This window comes from Balaenoptera physalus, assembly GCF_965194825.1.
Source record: "Balaenoptera physalus genome assembly, chromosome: 9".
In the NCBI taxonomy this organism is placed as follows: Eukaryota; Metazoa; Chordata; class Mammalia; order Artiodactyla; family Balaenopteridae; genus Balaenoptera; species Balaenoptera physalus.
Genome location: NC_138888.1, coordinates 39503754 through 39520821, shown reverse-complemented (window position 1 = coordinate 39520821; position 17068 = coordinate 39503754). Strand labels below are relative to the sequence as shown.

At 35.3% G+C, this 17068-nt stretch overlaps 1 protein-coding gene across 4 annotated transcripts in view; it reads left to right on the top strand.

Annotated features, from left to right (window-relative positions):
- The window catches only part of HSF2 (heat shock transcription factor 2), a 36071-nt gene extending 23299 nt beyond the window's left edge, over window positions 1-12772 (top strand). The window contains exons 8-13 of one of the 4 annotated variants that reach the window (XM_082474666.1): window positions 1447-1595; window positions 2016-2255; window positions 2911-3016; window positions 8439-8492; window positions 11229-11310; window positions 11748-12772. In XM_082474666.1, the coding sequence (XP_082330792.1) occupies window positions 1447-1595; window positions 2016-2255; window positions 2911-3016; window positions 8439-8492; window positions 11229-11310; window positions 11748-12040 (924 nt within the window). In that variant the 3' untranslated portion in view covers window positions 12041-12772. Of the gene's footprint in view, window positions 1-1446; window positions 1596-2015; window positions 2256-2910; window positions 3017-8438; window positions 8493-11228; window positions 11311-11692 lie in introns of all 4 variants that reach the window. The other 3 variants (XM_082474668.1, XM_082474667.1, XM_082474669.1) reach the window with 3 other exon arrangements.
- Window positions 12773-17068: the final 4296 nt, after the last annotated feature.

Genomic DNA, 17068 nt, shown 5'->3' with positions numbered 1-17068 from the left:
GAATAATCTAACTGTTCATCCTCCAGCTTTTAAAAATCGTGACATTTTTTATCATTTGCTTTAGATTATTTTAAGAAATAAACTATTACAAATATAGTTGTCTCAGTTGCCTGTTCCCAAGTTCATTTTTCTCCCCCTCTCCAGTCTCCCCTGTCACCCAGAGATAAATCACTATCTTGAATTAGTATATATCATTCCCATGGCTATTTGATGTGTGAATCCATGAACAATATTTGGTATTATTTTGCATATGTCTAAGCTTTTTATAGATGATATTATTTTGTACATATCATTTTGCAGTGTGGCTTCTTTCACTTGGTCTTTTGAGATTTATTAAACATAGAGATTTAGTTGATCTTAACTACTATATGAGATTAATTGAATATTATGATAATGTAATTATGCACTTGTCCATTGGTTATTTTAAGTTGTTTCCAACTTTTATTATAAATATGTACAGACTTAGACTCTTTTACTGTAGCAATTTCAAAAAATGTTTTTGTTTACCTTCATTTTTTCACAAGCTCTCTGGATAAATTGTCAAACTTATACCCAGTGGCAATTAGTTGAGTCCAGACTTCTTTTAATACCTGATTATCATTGTTACTTTCAAATCTTAGAATTCTAAATACTGCTTTAGATTTATTATTAAAGTATTGAGATTTTTGTTCTCAGGCAAGTCAGAGTTAACCTGACATCTGGTTCCTCTTCCCACTGTTTAAATAATCAAGCATACCTGTTTTTAGGATTGAAGACTCATGTAAATGGGTGAAGATTTCTTAATTTATCTTGATTTACATCTTTTGCCTCTGTATTATCTAGAGTTGAAATTGATAGAATTTTCTATTATAATAATGACTTTAGTTTGCTTTGGAGAATTGAATGTTTTTTTATTAGTGTATCCATAGTCTGAATATAGCTGTAGTTGAATTAAGAAAAATAATAATTGCTAAAATGCCAGACTGACATTTAGCTGTGGAATAGTTGAAGTGTTTATTTCCCCCTATTAAAGAAACCATTTAATGAGTAAGAATAAAACATGGCGTCAAACAGAGTAACTTAAGATGAAATAATCCCCATCAGCCCAGTGGCCATCTGGTTATGTTTGAGATTTCTGATGAAGTCCTAAGACTTTTTTACTCTTTGGGTATAAAAAATACTTTAAAATTTGAAGATCTTTTCATAGAAACATTCTGAGGCATGTCATCTTTAAAGTCCCTTACAGTAAAAGAAATAGTTAAGTAGCATGCAGATAATACATCTCATACCTCTGTAAATTGGTACTTCTAATACCAATTTAGTGTATTAAGTCCCATAAGGGCAGAAAACATATCTGTTTTGCTTACCATCGTATCTCAGTGCCCAGGTAACATTTTTTAAATGGTATGTTGTTTGGTAGTCAAAATAATTTCATTTTTTTGATATATTTTCTACCGGATTTTTTAGGTTCCCCACAGTAGGACTGAAGGTTTAAAGCCAAGGGAGCGGATTTCAGACGATATCATTATTTATGACGTTACTGATGATAATGCAGATGAAGAAAATATCCCAGTTATTCCAGAAACTAATGAGGATGTTATATCTGATCCCTCCAAGTAAGGAGATTGTGAAATAAAATTTTTGAAAATATTACTCTTCTTTTATCAGAGATCTAAATTTAAAACTACTTTATTCTTTGATAAACTAATATCTGACTCATATTTTAATTATTGAACTGAAAAATTAAGCCAAATTATTCAAGCACTTAACCGCCCTCCCTCCAGCAAAAAGACTCCCAGCAAAAAGTCATGAGAATTAATTCTTATTTTTAAAGTTTGGAGTTAAAGACATTTAATTGATTCTTTGTGGTCTTATATTGTATGAAGTATCAATATTTTTCATTAAACTACACACCCAAGAAAAGCCTTTTGACAGGTGGTTTTGGGAGAGAGTTTCCATGGAGAGTGACTGGATAGGCTGAATTTATTGAATTAGTCTGAGAATGTAATTGGTTTTTTCTCATATTGCTGATCTAGCTGTAGCCAGTACCCTGATATTGTCATTGTTGAAGATGACAATGAAGATGAATATGCACCTGTCATTCAGAGTGGCGATCAGAGTGAACCAGCCAGAGAATCCCTAAGTTCAGGCAGTGATGGCACCAGCCCTCTCATGTCTAGTGCCGTCCAGCTAAATGGCTCATCTAGTCTGACCACAGAAGATCCTGTGACCATGATGGATTCCATTTTAAATGATAACATCAATCTTTTGGGAAAGTGAGTCTCATCTAAAGGTTGTCTAAATTTATTTGCTTTCTTTGTTTACTTCACATGTTCTTTTTCTCTTTGAATGATTTTCCTTTCAGGTTATGAACCTATGTAGTCAACCTTTCTGTTCTGGTTAGTGCTGAGCTCTGCAAATGGTATTTTGAGAAAGATTTAATTATCCCAAGAGCAGTCTTGGGATTTTCTTGTCAATTCCTCAGATTTCTGTAATGAAATACTTCTTTTTGAATGTCTTAAAAGTGTGTGTGATTGTGTGTATTTGTGTTTTTATCAGGACTGTGGAATAATACAATCTCTGTGAAGGAACTTATTTTATAGCAAAAGAAAACTAGAAGTTAGTAGCAATAACCAGTAGTAAGAGGTTAAACATTTTATAATTTATAGTATAGAGGAAAAAGATAAATCAGACTGGGTTATTGCAGAACCTTTTTTCTTTAAATACTGAAGTTTTGTATAAAGTCTGTGGGTTCTTAATTAACCAAGTTTTTTTGAATCCTAAATACTGAATAGGATCTCTTAAGGTTAAGAATTGGTAAGGATTCAGCAATTGCTAGGAATATTTTGCCTAGCTAGACTGCAGTGTGATTTTAAACATAAAAGCAAAGAAACCTAATATTTGATTTTTTTTTAAATCTTTTTTCCTTAGGGTTGAGCTGTTGGATTATCTTGACAGTATTGATTGCAGTTTAGAGGACTTCCAAGCCATGCTGTCAGGAAGACAGTTTAGCATAGACCCAGATCTCCTGGTCGATGTAGGTACTTTGAATATTCTTTGTTGTACCGGCAGTTTGTGTATTTATGTATAGTATTTATAAATCAATGCATCATATTCTTGAACTCTACACTGTTTTTGCAGTTTATTTTTTTAATTGAATGGTTTTGTTTATTAGAATGAACAGATGGGTTCAGGACAGTGAAGGAGGGTGATCACTATTCGTCTCCGAGTAGAAGTTCCGTTAATCCCTGTGTAACAACATATCAACTCCGTTCAACAGTACTGTTAAATCCAGGTCTTGTCTGGACTTGTTGCTGTGTTATGTTTTGCTCTAGAGTAAATTGTCATTGAATAGAAATCAGTGGAAATAGTATAAATAATTAGCCAGGAAACAGCATGGAGGCACTTCCTAATACTTGGGGAATTAATGTTTTTCAGTCAAATGTATTATATGTTATTATATTTAAAAAATTTTTGTATTGAGTCCTAAGATTCCCCTATTCCAGTCCTCACCACCACCTATATGAACTTGATTCCTATGTTGTCTGGACTTTGAATCCTTGTCTGTCATTTCTGGTACTAACCTTGCTCTCTTTTCTCTTGTTCCTACCACTCCTCTCTCTCTTACCTAAAGCTTTCTATGTGGCCTGGTCTCATCCAGATGAATCTTGTTCTTTCCCCTGTTTCCATTTCGTGTTGTGAACATTTTCTGTTGTGTTCTTTTTCTTGAAAAGTTTTGTTGTTCTTTGTTTTGCATTTTTTTCCTTAAAATCCAGCTTCTCTCACATCAGAAGATTCTACAGTTTGTCAGTGTCACATGACTGTTATTTTTCCTAAATCATCAGTGCCTCACAGGATGGATTTCACCTTCTTTGAAGATTTCCTTTCCATGTTACTCTCTTAAATGAATTCAACATCCATGTTAATGACCTATTTGGACTTGTTTAACAGTAACTTGACAGCCCTTCTTGATTCTATCAGTCTTTGTCCCCAATCTGAATCCAGAGACCTTTTAGAATATCTCTCCCTTAGATCACTAAGAAGGAAATAAAATCCTGTAATTCTGACTCTCTACAAATCCCCACAGTCTTCAAGTAGGTCATTTTAATTTAACTTTGGAACAGTTATCACATTCTTTTGTCCTCACGACCTTATCCAGCCAACACTTCCCTATTCACAGAGCATAATTCACCATGCCCTGGTACTCTCATCAGCTGTGGAATCTCATATCCTTTCTTCTTAGAGGAAGTACTTCCTTTTTAAAGCCAGTTTGTACACCTGCCCCCCGCCTCTCTGTTTTTCTCTATCTTTGATCTTTTCCAGCTGCCTTCAGTGGGTACAGATCATCTCCATTTTGATGTGTTGCTCTGCTCATTTACCATTCTGCTTCTCTAATCCTTTCACTACAAAACTGTAGAAATGAGTGGCTGTATTCATTACTTTTTTTTTTCACTCTATATTTCTTTTGAAACCCTGGATTGTCTTGCTTATTTACTCGAAGCCTGTGCTGTCTTGGTATATCCACTGTAAGTAGCCTGTAGCTTTTTTTTTTTTTTCTTTTTTCTTCCTCCAAATTAAGCCACTGGGCTAGTGGAAGAAGGTTTGTTTTGAATCAGACAGATTTGGGTTCCATTTTTGGCTCATGTTACTTACTAGCTAAGTTATTAATCTTGGGAAAGTTAACCTCTCTTGCTCAGTTTCCCCATCTGTTAAATATGGCTGATGCCTGACATGAAGGGCTTTTGTAAGGATTATAAGTAATTAACACTATTACTATTTAACACTATTGATTTTCTACTATAGAACTTTTCCTGGTGATTTTAAAGGCACTGGACCTCTTTGTTCTCTTCCTATCTCCCTAACCATTCTGTTTCCTCTAAGAGCTTTTCTTTTTCTTGCTGTCTTCTACTTGTGGATATTCCCCAAGGTACCCAGTCTTTTATCCTGTTTTTGCCTACCTCTCTTCTTTTTTCTATCCTGCCTCTCTGGAGGGATTTTGGCTTGTAGGATTGCTCTCAAATGTATATTTCCAGCTCTTAATATTTTTTAAAGTAACCTTTGCTTGAATTCTAATTCCATGCCTTTGGGATCATCAGTTAGATCTTGCCTTAAATTATTTGTGTTTAACACCAAACCTTTGTTTATTTTCTAAACTAGCTACCTTTGTAAGCTTTATTTTCTGTAGTGGTATCAGACTTCTGTTTACCCACACAAGATAGTAATCACAGTAATCTTGGTTTCTTTATCTCCTTGTTCACCAAGCCTGTGTATTTCCCAAAATAACGTTCACAAACCATCCCTACTTTCTATTGGGTTGGCCAGAAAGTGCCTTCGGTTTTTAAGTAAAAATAAGACAATTTTTCATTTTCACCAAGAACTTTATTGAACAACATATATTCACCGTTTTGTTCCACTACCTTCTGCCATTTTTCATACACCTTCGTAATTCCATCTTCCCAAAACTTTTTATCTTTTTGAGCAAAGAATTATTCCAGGTACCTTTTACAGTGTTCCAGGGAATTGAATATTTTTCCATTAAGAGAATTCTGTAAAGATCAAAGTAAATGGAAATCTGAAGGTACAATATCTGGTGAATATGGCTGATGAATCCAAACTTCCCAGCCAAGCTGTAACAGTTTTCGCCTGGATATCAAAGAAACATGTGGTCTTGCATTATCCTGATGGAAAGATTATGAATTTTCTGTTGACTAATTCCGGATGCTTTTCGTCAAGTGCTGCTTTCAGTTGGTCTAATTGGGAGCAGTACTTGTTGGAATTAATCATTTGGTTTTCAAGAAGGAGCTCATAATAGAGGATTCCCTTCCAATCCCACTATATACACAATATCACCTTTGGATGAAGACAGGCCTTTGGTGTGGTTGGTGGTGGTTCATTTCACTTGCCGCACGATCTCTTCTGTTCCACGTTATTGTACAGTATCCACTTTTCATTATTGTATGGTATCCACTTCTCATCACAATTTGTTTTAGAAAGGAATGTTTTCGTTACATTTAAGTAGAGAATCGCATGTAGAAATATGTTCGAGAAGGTTTTTTCATTTAACATATGTGGAACCCAAAGTTCTAAGCGATTAATATATATATTAACATAACAAACTTCATAGTGACTTTCAGTGCTCAATTTGAATATTTTGAATATGTCAGCTATCTGCCGCATGGTATAATGTTGCTTGTTCTAATTAATGTCTCGATTTGATCGCTGTCAACTTCAACTGGTCTACCCAACCGTGGAGCATGGTCCAGCGAGAAATCTCCACGAAACTTTGCAAACTACTTTTGACACGTTCAGTCAGTCACAGCACCTTCTCCATACACTGCACAAATCTTTTTGTGCGTTTCAGTGCGTTTTTACCTTTCTTGAAATAGTGAAGCATAATATGCTGAAGATGTTGCTTTTTTTCTTCCCTCTTCAATATTAAAATGACTACATAAAAATTCACCAATTTTAATTTTTTTTTTAAATACACGCTGATATGACAGCTGTCACAATACAGTCTAGCAAGATTGTTTCAAATGAAGTTAAAGACAACTAAGTGCTACTAGAGCCATCTTACAGAAAAACCAAACGAACTTCTGGGCCAACCCAATATTTTCACTGTTGCCTCTCTCATCTAAGACCTTTATTGTTTATTGTTTCATCCTTGAATTATGGGGTATTGTCATAAATAAAAAATCTACCCATAGGTTGCCTTGTTCTCTGAGATGGCAAAGATGGTAAGAACATGTGGGAGTCTTAAGTATGCTGAGAAGCTCATGGGTTCTTGCTGCAGAGTTCAGTGCAAGTGACCCAGTGTGGAATCAGTAGGAGAGACTTGACCTTAGAATTCAACCGTGTCAGCTCCTCATACATGATCTATTTTCCAACTTCAGACCATGTGTCTGCTGGGAATGCATGAAGGTATCCCTGAGTCAGTGAGTAGAGGGATTGGGGCAAAGAAGGAGTGAGGAGTTTATACTGCTGGTCCTCCTCAGATGCCACTCTCATTAGGGACAAAATCTGGTCAGACCTCTGAGGCAAGTACAAGCTGAACTGGTAGAGATTGGCAGTGATGTATAGTTACCTGCTCTTAAGAAACTGAGTCTCTTCCTCTTCATGGATCAGTAGGTGGTATGAAAGGAGGAAAAGTTAATGAAAGGAAAAGAAGAGCTGGGGATATTTTTAGGGCTACAATGAATGTGGAACTTGAAGGAGAGGAATCAGTGTTTAGAGAGGGTGGAGGAGCCTCTCTGCATTTCATTCTATCCTGCAAACCATTTGGTGTGCTCATTCTCTTAAAATGCTTTAGTCAGTATATTTCATTACTCAGGCCACTCCCAAGTCTCTTATTGCTGACAGAATGTCCTGTCCATTCACTGGCCTTGCCTTACCTTTGAACCTTATGTATACAACTTACTATTCAACTCAGAACTTCTGCATTATTTGGACTTGTCATCTTATTTGTAGAACTTACCTCACAAGCATTTCTTCCTCTCTGTTGTTGCTAATGCTGTAACAATGTACTCCTTCATCCTCTCCTTTCTAAGTCATAACCATTCTCCAGGAACTACATGTCACATAGTTTTATCAAGACTTTTTGTTTCATCTGAGGGACGGGGTGTGTGTGTGTGTCTGTTTTCCTTTCTCTTAGCTCCTTAGTACTTTTGAGCCCCACCATCCATTATTATTGTAATACTGGATTGTATCTGATCATATGTTGCTATTTGATGTTGTTCTTATTTTGCCTTTTAGATTGTAAGCTCCTGGAGAGCAGGAATAGTGTCTTCATCTTGTATTCTTCATGATGTCAATTATTTCTTAGATGCTCAATAAATCCCTGTGGACTGGATGACTTTGAAGCTTATGACATAAACAAAAGTTATGTTTGTGAAGTGGCTGGTCTGAGGAGTGCAGTAAGCAGTAGGCAGTGGTCTTTGCATTCGTGGCTTCCCTTGCTAGGTGAGGTGAAAAGAACCAACACGGAGTTAAGCCATTTGGTCAGAGGGCTCTACTTGAGGTGTAATTTAGGAACCACTGTCATAGAGCAGATTCTAGAAATGTATCACATAATTAGCAGGTAGTCAGTGAAGGCTCTTGTCAGGGCAAGGGACTCAGCCTTGGGTGCCATTTAAGGCCAGAGGCTTTTAGGGAGGAAAAAATAAAGGAAATGAAGGAGAGGGGAGGTGGGGAAAACCACCATTTGTCTCAAGTGATTTACCTTACTACTTTATAGAATAGAAATTCTTAAAACAGCTAATGCATGGGCTAGCTTGCTCTGCTTTTGTTCGTTTTTCTTTCCGCTTTCCTGCTTTTCTCTTCCAAACTTGTTTTACTATATGGAAACTTCCTAGTGCAGGAGCTACATCTCTTCACCCAACATGGCTGTATAAAAATTTTGAACACACAGTTAATTTTTTAAAAATATTTTTTAAACTTATCATCTTTCTTGTTTGGTCTTTCAGCTTTTCACTAGTTCTGTGCAGATGAATCCCACAGATTACATCAATAATACAAAAGTAAGTTTTAATTTGTGTTGCTCAGGACCCGTAGCTGTAAGAATTTGAAAAAAGTCCTAGTAAGTAGAGAGCAGTATCACTCCCAGTTACAAAAAACATTTTATATTCTTACCTAGTACATGTGATCAAGATAATAAAATTCTAGATGAAAAGTTAGCTTTTGGTTATGGGGTGAATCATTGCCCAGTTCTTCTGTGCCTTGTGCTATTAAGTACCAGTGTGAAATCAGCCCTCAATGTGCTGGGAGATAAACTGACTAAATTTGGCATATTCAGGTATATCACTGAAAAAAATTATTAAAATATGATTTCTTCATGTTCTGTGTCTTCATTTTACATTCTTATTCCATCTATAAATAACTTCTCAGCATTTTTTATTGAAAATTTAAGGGTACCCATATTTTAAAATAAGTTCCTTCATTTTATTAGCATACAGTAAAAGCACAGGGATTTATACTATTTGTAGGTAAGGTGAGTTGAAACAGTGAAGTATGGATTTTGGACTTTTTTTTTAAGTAATTGTTTTATTTTCTTAAATGTATAGTACCTGCAGTTAGGATTAGCAGATGTTAACAAATTCTTTAGAACTGGTTTTTAATGAGTAATAAGAACAATGTGAAGTTGTTAGAGCAGACATTTAGAAATCATTCTGTTTCGTTGTGTAGCTTATTGTCTTGAATAGGTATATACTTCATTTATCTTGTATTTATACCAAATTGTTCTGTAATCCCTGTTTTTCGTTGAATGAAAAGGTACATCAGGTCCCCTGAAATGTGTACAAATTCTAGATTAGTGGAATCAAAATTTAATTTTTATTCGTGTTCTTTATAGTAAAAACTGAACACATATTAAATAAGTATGAGGTATTAGAGTGAGGAGGTGGAATTTTTCTGACCATTGTCATGTGTGAGGATGGCCTGACCACATTTTCTACATTTTCAAAGTTATAGCCTGGGTAACTTAAAGTTGAAGGAATTTGTGAATTTTTGAACTGGAAGGTTGATTATACATTCAGTATTTGGATGATTTATATCAGGGGTTGTCATACTTTTTCTTTGAAGACTAAATATTTTTGGTTTTGCATGAAGCCAGGTGTTCTCTGTCACAACTAGTCAACTGCAATTGTAGTGCAAAAGCAGCCATAGACAATACATAAAAGAATGAGTATGGCTGTGCTTCTGTAAAACTTTACTTTCAGAAACAGACAGGATGCTGAATTTGGCATTTGGACTATAGTTTGGCTAGGTTTATATTATAAGAATCTGTGGACCACGTCAGTACTGTGTTTCAGTAAATATATTATTGAATGTTAGACCTTAAGTTGAATAAACCCATATCATGCATTCATTTAGTGAATGTGCTGTACTGTTTGTTTATTGTTAGACATTGAGTTGTTCTCTATTCTTGAATCATCTCCTGTTCCCAAAAGCTTTTAGAAATAGCAGTTAAACATCAAGTTTACATATTGCTCTATAGTACTATAGAAAAATTAAAATTGAGAGTGATTTTTTTATCATAGTTTTAGAATCTAGATTGTTTTTAAATAATTGACACATCAGCTGTCATTCCCTTGCTCATGACAGGTATTATGTGACATGTATTACAGCACTCTTTACTAATGAGTCAGGATGCCTTATACTCCTCACTATAGCAGTCTAAGTGGTCACTACTAATAAGCAACAATTTGTATGGGAGATGAAACCCATTTGTCATCCTGGTTCTCATATGCTTTAGAATAACAACAGTGGCATCCTTGGAAAATACCTATTTTAGGAAGTAGTAAAATATAGAAGGTATTATTTCATTAATGTTTATTTATTGTGAATGCTAAATGAGAAATATTTTAATGTAAATTTTTGGGGAAGTTTAAGTAGTTTTTATTATGTCTTGGAGTCATTATTATCTATGAAGCCTGGAAACTTGTACTGCTTAATTTTGTGATGAATATCAGGGAAATTATAGGAATTAGTATGTTTGTTACATCATATATAATTTACAAGCATGCAGATATCTGGGACTCACAGCTATTCAGGAAAAATTGTGAACCTCAGCACCTCAGTTTGAACATCGTTGAAAAGAGCACTGAAGACCTTAACATTTAAAGATTAATCCCCTTACAATCAGATGTAAGGAGAGAAGACAGTGGTTGAAAGAAGCAATTTAAGTGACAGAAAAGAATTGAAAGAGCCAAAAAAGGAAATGAAGAAACACCACCTCAATTTTGAGGCTTCCAAATATAGGGATAAATAGTTTGAAGGATGTTATCCTGAGTTACTGTAAACGTGTTCACTTATGCTAAATATTCTGTTTGTGAGTGAAAAGAAATGTGTAATACGTTTTAAATCAAAGCTGTTTAAAATGAATTTAATTGTTTAAAGAATTATCTATTCATTAGCAATTAGAAACTAGCCATCTTTGATTCATTACCATCTTCTACTCTTGTCAAATTCTGTCTGTTCTACTGTTGAAATGCTCCCTCCTTTTTGTACTTAGTGTCATCCTAGTTTAGGTTCTTTGTTTCATCCACCTGATGACAGCAGTAGTTTTCTTAGCCAGTTTCATTACCTCTACTCAAATCTCTTTCTCTCCCTAGTTCATCTTTCCTGATGCTCCCCTTTCCCATATATTTCAGAGAATGTACCAATACTTATACTGTACCAGTTTTTAATTTTTTGCTATTTTTCAGGAACATATAAAATGTGAGACAAGTATTTTTATATTATTTTTTCTCTTTTAGTCTGAGAATAAAGGATTAGAAACCAAGAGCAATGTAGTTCAGCCAGTTTCAGAAGAGGGAAGAAAATCTAAACCCAAAACAGGTAGGTATAAATGTAGTATTAGTTTTTTTAAATAAAGATTTCTGTGTAGAAACTGGGGGCCAAGGAAGGTTTTGCCATGCTTAACAATTGAACACAGATTTGTATTAGTCTGAGTTCTATGCATAATGTACCAAGGTTCCAGCATATAAAGGAAATTGAATTGGTGTATTAATAGTTCTTAAAGATTGTCATTTTTTCCCCCCTGTTTAACTTCAGGAGAACTGAAAGAACCCTCAGTTCTTAATTGTTGAATAAAAGTATATATTTTCTGACTTGTACATTTTTAAATTTACTGACACAAAGTGTGATATTTCTTGTTTGGCTATATAAGGGTAATGATTGCCGCATATGCACATCTGCTTCTGTTTTTTCCACCATATAGCTTGAACTCTATATAAGCTGGTGATAAAAGACCAGTCTTCTTATCTTTGTTATAGATAAGCAGCTTATACAGTACACTGCCTTTCCACTTCTTGCATTCCTCGATGGGAGCCCTGCTTCTACTGTTGAACAGGGGAGTACAGCATCATCAGAAGTTATGTCCTCTGTAGATAAACCCATAGAAGTTGATGAGCTTCTGGACAGCAGCTTGGACCCAGAACCAACCCAAAGTAAGCTTGTTCGCCTGGAGCCATTGACTGAAGCTGAAGCTAGTGAAGCCACACTGTTTTATTTATGTGAACTTGCTCCTGCACCTCTGGATAGTGATATGCCACTTTTAGATAGCTAAATCCCCAAGAAGTGGACTCTACGTGTATATATTCATCAAAATGATGAACTATTTATTTTAAAGTATCATTTGGTACTTTTTTTTTGTAAATTGCTTTGTTTCGTTTAATCAGATACTGTGGAATCAAAAGCACCTTTTGCTTTTCTCACTAACCACACACTCTTGCAAAGCTTTCAGATGTTACTCAGCTATGTAGGTACATAAGATTTGATGCGTTAAATCACAGTATTGGCATATCTTTAAGTTGGATTCAAATGGCCATTTTTCTCCAATTACAGCAAATTGGATTTGTTTTTTACATGTATGTTCATTAACCCCAGTTAAACTTTTTGTTTGTTTGTTTTACTTGTTGATGCTGTCTTGTTTGCATTGAGTGTAAGTCACTATAACTAATGGTAGAACTCCTAAAGCTTCCTCTGTTCCAGTTGCTTTTATTAAGTATTTTTCACTTGGCTTCTTTATAAAACTGGGAACATAAAGTGCCTGTATCTTGTAAAACTTCATTTGTCTCTCTTGGTTCAGAGAAGTTCATTCATGTTCAACAGAAAAGGCAACATATACTTGAGTGCTTGCTGTCTGATGCAGTTGCAGCTCCATATACATAGAAAAAGGGGATGGGATGGTGTCAACCCATCCACCTCACTGGACTAGTTTTAAGTAAAAGTTTTCTGGTTTGTTTGTGTTTTTTTGAAGCATACTATTTAGTAAAATAAATATAATGAATGTTGCGTACTAGTGTCTGTTATGTGTCTTCTTTGGAGGTGACATCCATGTGACAGTTTTTCCTTTTCATAGGAAGTAGACAGACTTAAACTGTAAACTTTATCTGTTGTCCATTATTCTTAATATGAGTCATACCAAGATCTTTGTGCCTCATCTCAGAGGATAGACTGTGTATTGCAACAAGGAAGAAATACAATGCCTCCAAATGTAAAAATTATGCTGGCTTGCTTTCTATGTTGCTATTAAAGAACTGAGAAAAGTATGCTTCCAATTGTCCCAAATTAGGTAAAGAACATTATCACTGGATGCCAAGGGCCTATAATTTTTGCCCTGAGAGAAGATAAGAGAAACAGTTAAATCACTTCTTTCCTTTGGAACACTTGCTCAGAAGAATTAGAGAGACTTAATGCAAGGCCAGGGCACTATCACTTGAAGAATTGTACCTTCAAGCAGAGGACTGAAAGCAGTGAGCTAGCATCTGAATATTTTATAGGGCTGCTTGATGAGGAATTGCAAAGATGGCCTTCCTGTTGGTTATAGTCTCTCAGTATCTTGGAACTTCTCTTACTGTGATGTAAAATTTCAAGTAAAGCGTAGCACAGAGGGATAAGAAACCCTTCCTTAGCAGATCCTAAAATACTTGGCTCTGACAATGGGATCTTAGTGAACTAATTTAAGAACCCAGAACAGTTTTCTGCGTAAGCTTTAGAGGTCACTTTCTTAGAGATTGTTAAGGTGCGAAGAGCTTAGAGACTGAGGAGAAGAGAGCTTCAGAGACTTTTTCTTTTTCGCTTCCCTTCCTCACTGTGGGATATGATTAAGTTGCTTCTACCTTTGGGGATAACTTGAGAAGTATTTAAAAAATAATTTTGAAAACCTTATACCTCCTAGTACTTTTTAAGGTGACATTTAAATTTTTTCATCTTAAGTATTCGGGAAGAATTTAGGATATTGTTAATACTGCCATTTTAAAAAATAGTTGTTATGTGCTTTTAAATGTATCTGAAAGAATCTAAATGCCATAGTGATTTGATGTTCTTCATCATCCATTCCACTTCCTCCAAAGAGTTTTATCCTACTTTTATTATGCGTGACAGTCATACATTGAAAATAATTGTTGCATTTCTCTGCAACTAAATTTGAAATTGCGTCCTGTAACCTTAAGATTCTAAGCAGTAAAGTTTGTCTCCGATTATAAATACACAGTTGATCAAAACAGTATAAACGTATGTGGCAGAGACTGTTAACTGATTGCTGAACCATTTCCTATCATGCAGTTAGATTATTTCCACCTTTGTAAACAGGGTAGCTATGTAATTGAATTCTAATAAATCAGGAAAAGTGATGTTCAGAACTTGCAGGTCTGGTCTGTGAACATCTCCCCCATGCAACCCTCCTCACCTTTTTACCCGTCTGCTAGCTTGATGCAGAGGAGTATGTGGCTTCCAAGTATACACACGAGAAGGAAGAAACCTGGCTTCCTGAATCGCCGCTTAGAGGAGAGCCACCCATCAATCCTGGATATTCATTTAGACTTCAGGTGGGGTGGGGGGAGACAAACCTTCATTATGTTCTGCCTCTGAATTTTGGGGGACTGATCTGTTAGAGATTTTAGTGTTCACTAACAGAATATAGTCCAAATTTTGATGAACTGTTAAACATACAAAGTAAAATTTTACCAGAAATACATCTTTTTGTGGGGTGCACAGATCTCAGGGATCTTTTTTCCCCCAAATGTTTTATTATCTGGGGGTAAGTTTATATCAATATAATAAGAGCATCAATTTTTTTTGTTTCTATAAAGTCCTAAGAAACTTTTATAATACAAAAAAGAGAATAGAAGGGATTTTGTTACAGCAGTGTCACTCAATTATTTGAAGTCCTTCAGAATTCACTAAGTATTTTAAAATTTATTAGCTAGTAATTTCATTAGATCATCCTGATTCAATTTCATTGAAAGAAAAGAAATAAAAATCACTTCAGGATTTTTTAAACCAGTGTCGTTCTCTTACCAATATTTAAAATTGTCTCTACTTCTGTGTTTAGCGATTTTATCCAAAGTGCCTTGGTATTAAGATTCAGAATGAATTAAGAGGTATTATATATCCTTTGTCAAATGTGAAAAGAGTAATTGTTAAGAGGGATGATGCCTTGTCCTGAGGCATCTTTTCAGGCACATCAACTTTAGGAAAATGTATGCATGGAAATTGAAGATCTGGAAACTGATTCCTTTAAAAGTAACCTAACTTGTGTTTACAGCAGAGTCTGTGTGCTGTTTGGAAAACAAATAGCATAGTATGAATACTTTAGAGGGTACCCCTCATCTTCATCCCACCTCCAAGCTTCTTTTGCCTCAGTGGGATACAAGTAGGCCCATAGGAGAGCCTGTGACTTAGAGCTAAGTGTTCTTTTAGGGTGTGTCACTGTGTGTTTCATAGGGATGGTATATACTCAGGAACTTAAGAGGCTGAAGTGTGAGAACAAAAGGTCCACAGACTGGGAAAATGACACATGATGAACATAAAATGCTACATTTGACAATTAGAGCCTAATTGAAATATCAAGCATACATGAAATATTTTGAGAATCAGTTGCATATTAGGCCATAAAGCAAGTCAAATTTCAGGGAATTGGTTTCAAACAGACTAACTACAATACAAATAAGCTAGACCTTGACAATTTTGAGGCATACTGGCATATTTTGTAGTGCCCCTCAATTTGGGTTTACCTGATGTTTCTTCCCATTAGACGACTGGGATTATGAGTTTTGGGAAAGATCATAGAAGTGAAGTGCCACTTTCAACACATGAAAGGTAAATGCTATCATCAACCTGATTTTTCACTGCTGATATTAACCTTGACTTACTAAATTGAGCCCAAAGCTGCTGTAATACCTCTTGTGCAGTCTCAAAACCAACCCAAGCAGCCCAGTCAGCCTCTGTAATTTGTACACACACACACACACAAACACATACCCTATTGGTCTGTCTCTCTGGAACAGGACAGTACTAAAAAGGGTGTAACAATGGCCAAATAGTGACAAGTTGTCTATTTAGGTCTTCTGCCCATTTTTTGATTGGGCTTTTTTTTTTAATATTAAGCTGTATGAGCTGTTTGTATATTTTGGAAATTAATCCCATGTCAGTAGCATCATTTGCAAATAGTTTCTCCCATTCTGCAGTTTGTCTTTTGTTTATGGTTTCCTTTGCTGTGCAAAAGCTTTTAAGTTTAATTAGGTCACATTCATTTACTTTTATTTCCATTACTCTAGGAGACGGGTCCAAAAAAAAAGTGCTGCAATTTATGTCAGTGTTTTGCCTATATGTTTTCCTCTAGGAGTTTTATAGTATCCGGTCTTACATTAGGTCTTTAATCCATTTTATTTTTGTATATGGTATTAAACAATGTTCTAATTTCATTCTTTTACATGTAGCTGTCCAGTTTTCCCAGCACCACTTACTGAAGACTGTCTTTTCTCCATTGTATATTCTTGCCTTTGTCATAGATTGTCCACAAGTGTGTGGGTTTATTTCCAGGCTTTCTATCCTGTTCCATTGATCTATGTGTTTTTTTTGTCCCAGTGCCATTACTGCTTTGATTACTGTAGCTTTGTAGTATAGTCTGAAATCAGGGAACGTGATTCCTCCAGCTCCAGTTTTCTTTTTCAAGATTGTTTTGGCTATTTGGGGCTTTTTGTGTTTCCATACAAATTAAAAATTTTTTTGTTCCAGTTCTGTGAAGAATGCCATTGGCAATTTGATAGGGATTGCATTGAATCTGTAGGTTGCTGTGGGTAGTATGGTCATTTTAATACTGAGTCTTCCAAGCCAAGAACATGGTATATCTTTCCATCTGTTTGTGTTGTCTTCAGTTTCCCTCATCTGCATCTTAAGTTTTCAGAGTACAGGTCTTTTGCCTCCTTAGGTAGGTTTATTTCTAGGTATTTTATTCTTTTTGATGCGAAGGTAAATGGGATTGTTTCTTTAATTTCTCTTCCTGGTATTTCATTGTTATGGAATAGAGCATTTTATTATTATTTTTTTTAATACTATCATCTATCTTAATTGTCAGAGAAAGAAGCATCAGTTGGCCACTCAGGAAAAAAATGCCTGGAGGACACAGCAAGTGTAGAATATCTATCAATCAAATGAATTAAAAATATTCTCCAAACTTAACTGGTCTCCCTCCTGAAGGTTCTTTAGGAGAACACCACTTGAATTACCTTTGAGATCCACTCAGGAGTTTCTTACAGAGGACCAAAAGAGTGAATTATCACCTTAAAAACAATTCAGTTTTTCAGTACAG